Here is a 5,000-nt window from a genome sequence, read left to right on the forward strand (position 1 = left end):
GATCATAGTCTTGCTGCTATTACTTCGTGTACCATTAATTACTATATTTTAGATTGTGATGTTGATTATACATTTTACTATAAGTATAATTTTTTTTATTATTATCATGTATCATCATTATTATTATAACCAAAACAATTCTTATAATTATAATTATTGTCACTATTATTTATTATTATTGTTATCATTATTAGTGTTATTGTTATACAATTTTAATGACGATACCTATTATGATTATATTATTATTGTTATCATTATCCTTATCAGTTCCATTATTATCGTTATGATCGTCATCGCCACCACCATCATCATTATCATTATTTGTTTTATGTTTTTGAAAATGAAGAGGATGATGATTATGATTAATAAATTATCATGCTTATTACGGTTATTATCATTATTATTGTCATTGTTGTTGTTATCATTATAATTACTCGGTTTTGTGATCAAAGTCTTAATGTTATTATTACGTATACCATAGTTATTATCGTCCACATTATGTAGTTGATTATACATCAATATTATTATCATCATCATCCTTATTATTAGTGCTGGTATCATCATAATCATCATCATCATCATCATCATCATCATCATCATTATCATCATTATCATTATTATTGTTATTTGTGTTTTTATCATTATTATTATTTTTATTATTATCATAATTATTACAATAGTTATTACTATTATCATAATCATTTTATCATAATCATCATCATTAATACTACTACTATTACAACTATCAAAATCATCACTGATATCATCATAATCAAAATCTTTGTCACTGCCATCGTTATCACTATCATTAATTTTATTCCATATCACTTTCATTCAACCTTTATTGTTATATTTATTTATTGACTTGTTATAACAGTACCGTTTTTTTCACTGCCATTTCATGCCTTTAGTGAATACTGTCAGAACTATTATTTTGGTGAAAACTTGCTCGATTATACTTATGCCTGTCTTTCAGTCTAAAATAAATCAAGATATGTTTCCCTCTCTTTTACATATATGTTCATATGTAGATACACGGATATGCTTGTGCATATCTATAATTATATCTATCCTGTAGGAATTCTAAATGTTGATGTGTGTGTGTATGTGTGTGTGATAGATACGATCCTGAATTTTATTTACGGGTTGTTAGCACACAGAGTATAACATCTCCATAAACTACGTATATTATCTAACCAAATTCAACTATTGACTTTTTACATTTAGTATGTTTCACCAACTGCACTCCTGGATAAGAAGTTTACTGGCGTAACTCAAGGTTTTAATTAACGTATGTGGATAGACTATTCAATGGCTGGCTGGGCTCTTAGGTGAAAGTACGAACAAATTATAGCATAACTTTGAAGATTTGGTTTCAAAATGTTTATCATTTGGATTTTTTTCGTCACACAAAGCGTCTGTTTGAGATTATTTGTAAAGGTCAAAATAACGTCTCGCTTCTCTTTGAGAATGTCTCTTATAACCATGCTGGAAAGTAATAATGATTTAGTTTCTTAATTTCCGGAATGGATCCTGTATAAGAATGCTGTAATATCATAATCATTCTTTTATATTATGTCAAAAATCTACCTAACGATGACCTCTACCCTGAAAGTCAAAATTTCGAACAGTTTGAGAGGCCACTTGCAGGCCTCCAGACTATGACAACTGAATTTGTGATAGAAGTTTACGTAATATGGGTCCGTCTTCCTGAACTTGCCTCTCCACTTATCGGCTGATGACCCGCAACACATACTAGTTACAGTGACCTTTGTAATATGCTGCATTCCTTAAAACCTTTATTATGAGAACTGGTTTATAGGTCTACATGTGTAATTACATCCATACTTAGTTTTTTTTTCAGTCGCAGATCTACGAGATTGAATTAAAGTGAGATGACTGTCGCACACTTTGCGTGTGTTTGTGTGTGTGTGTGTGTGTGTGTGTGTGTGTGCCTTTGTATGGTTATATATATATATATATATATATATATATATAAACGAATATATATATATATATATATATATAAACGAATATATATATATATATATATATAAGAACATATATCTGTGTATCTATCTATATATAGATATAAATATTTATGTATATAAGTATATATATATGTGTGTGTGTGTGTGTGTTTAACAATATTTTTATATTCTAAACAGGTAGCTAACCTTTACCTATTTCACTATACATTATGCACTGTATGTGTTTATATATATATATATATATATATATATATATATATATATATATACATATATGTATGCACATATATATATAATATATATATATATATATATATATATATATATATAAACACATACAGTACATAATGTAAAGTGAAACTTAGCAGAAGACAGGTAAAGGTTAGCTACCTGTTTAGAATATAAAAATATTGTTAAACACACACACACACACACATATATATTACACTTATATACATAAATATTTATATCTATATATAGATAGATACACAAATATATATTCTTATATTTATATATATATATATATATATTCGTTGAAATATATATATATTCGTTGAAATATATATATATATATATATATATATATATATATATAAAACCATACAAAGGCACACATCAACATACTGTGTATGTGTGTTTATGTACTCATACATATACATCTCTGTCTCTCTCTCTATATATGTGTGTGTGTGTATCTTTATATGTATATATATGTATAGGTGAATATATATGTATTTATATATATATATATATATATATATATATATATGTGTGTGTGTGTGTGTGTGTGTGTGTGTGTGTGTGTAGATAGATAGATAGATAGATATTCATATATATTAATATATATGCATTTTTAATTACACATACATATACATATAAGTAGGTAGATATCTATAAGTGATATAACATTTTTGATATTTGATATATTTTGGACGTAATGCAAATAACATTGCGATAAATTTTTGTGTATCTTTTTATGTACCTTTCGTAAATTATTAATAAATTATGGCGTGTTGTACAGGCCTGAAGGTGTGCTTCCTTGGCCTGAATGAAGTCCACTAGCGCCTCCGTTGATACTCAAGCCAATACCAGCTCCATTAACACCACCTCCATTTACAATTCCAAAGCTACTTCCTCCTTGTCCTTCAATAACACCGCCAGCAACGCCACCAAAGCCGGTTTCTCCACCTATAACACTTTCAGCACCTTCAAGACCTCCGAGAACTTGACCGCCTGCTGCTGCTGCGGAACTGAGAGCAGTTTCCAGGTCTACTCCAATGGGAAGAGTTGGGTTTTCTCCGTCTTGGTAGTTGACGAAGTAAATCTCAGGATCAGCCTGTGGCTGAGCTGGTACTTCGATCACTCGCTGAACTTGTTGATCCTGTTTGTTGAGCACATAGACAATGTTGTTCTGTCTTGGTGGAGGAAGAACGATTGGTTCGGGTGCTGGTCCTTCTTCTGGAAGACGTACGAAGAGGATGTTGTGCTCTACTGCCGGAGGAGGAATACTGGGTGGTGGGCCGACAGACTGCTCTTGTTCAGGAACATTAAACAGGTATACTTTTCTTGTGATTTCGGGGATAACACAAGTGCCGTCCACATGTAAGACCTCTCCATCTCTGCATCCGGTACTGGCACCTTCAATGCTGCCCAAATCAGCACCGCCTGCACCGGTTCCTCCTACCAAAAGACCTGCTCCAGCACCTGATGGTGCAGCCAAATCGTATCCCTGTGGTGCTGCAAAAGCAGCGGCGGCGACTGTTAACAACAAAACCTGTGGAAAAGGTACTAGTAGTAATAGCCAAATATATTCCATTTACTTTGCTTAAGACATTAAATTATGATATTTAAATTACGGCACAGGAATTCAGTTGAAAAGTCGCCGAACTTACAATGGATTTCATAGTGAATGACTGAGTGTACTAGATGTTTAGCGCCTTATATATTATCGCCCTTTCTCGTGCGACCTTGAGTGTAACCTGTCTGCAACTGACAGTCATGAAAGAATCACTCTGCATACTTTTATAGAAATGATGAAATCCAAAGAATAAGAAAAACTACATATATTATTTTTAAAATCTTTGAGTTTCTGTTCTTTATATGCCTAAAAACCGATTGATCTGAAGATTCAGACACATTGCTCCATATAACACACGCATGTTCCCCTCCACATCAGCACATTTACATGCGTAAATAAATATTTGTATATATACACATATGCATGTGTATATATTTGTATCTATTATATATTTGTATATATTTGTATCTATTATATATTTGTATCTATTTACAGGTGTATGTATACATGTGTACATACACACACATGCAAGTGCCATGTGCATGCAGGCACAAACATATATATACACTAATTACTTAAATAATTACAGGAACAGGATATTACTTGATTACTTGGCATCCCAGGTATTAGGGTATTAGTCTAGGCTTCCATGATTAGTGAGTAAAAGTAGGGAGATTTCTTAGTAAAAGAAAACCATTTTCTCAAGAAAAGTTTTCTTTAGTAAAAATATTAGAAAGACCTAATAATTGTAAATATGATAATCACTCCCCTATAGCTTATAGATGCTACATATTAGAGATCTGAAAGCGATTTTATTTATTTATCTGTTATTTTAGAACTTGTAAAACTGCAAAGAAATCGTTGTATTATTTGATTGTGTGTTTTCTCCCATACAGGAGAGTGAAATAGAGAGATGGATAGAGCCTTAGATGAAGGGGTGTGGGGAGTTGCGCTTCATAGCCCCAAATCCTATCATATACAGTAGTTCAAGTGTCAACTATGTTACTAGTGGAAGAAACACGGTATTTACGTATGGACACCGGCACAGATTACTATGAAATCGACACAAGAGCACCTTAATAAGAAATAGTGTTTTTTTTTCCAAAATAATAACGTCACTAGGAATAAGAAAGTGAGTGAACATTTAGAATAAAGATTTCTTTATAATATTCCAGAAGAATATATACTAAGATTTCGTGAATGAAATAAAT

General features: G+C 31.3%; 1 protein-coding gene across 1 annotated transcript in view; it reads right to left on the bottom strand.

Moving 5' to 3' along the window:
- Positions 1–2,952: 2,952 nt before the first annotated feature.
- Positions 2,953–5,000, bottom strand: part of LOC125038013 — a 3,944-nt gene continuing 1,896 nt past the window's right edge. The window contains exon 3 of the mRNA XM_047631249.1: positions 2,953–3,197. Coding sequence (XP_047487205.1) covers positions 2,995–3,197 — 203 coding nt within the window. The 3' untranslated portion in view covers positions 2,953–2,994. The remainder of the gene's footprint in view (positions 3,198–5,000) is intronic.

Source organism: Penaeus chinensis, chromosome 24 (genome assembly GCF_019202785.1).
Source record: "Penaeus chinensis breed Huanghai No. 1 chromosome 24, ASM1920278v2, whole genome shotgun sequence".
In the NCBI taxonomy this organism is placed as follows: domain Eukaryota; kingdom Metazoa; phylum Arthropoda; class Malacostraca; order Decapoda; family Penaeidae; genus Penaeus; species Penaeus chinensis.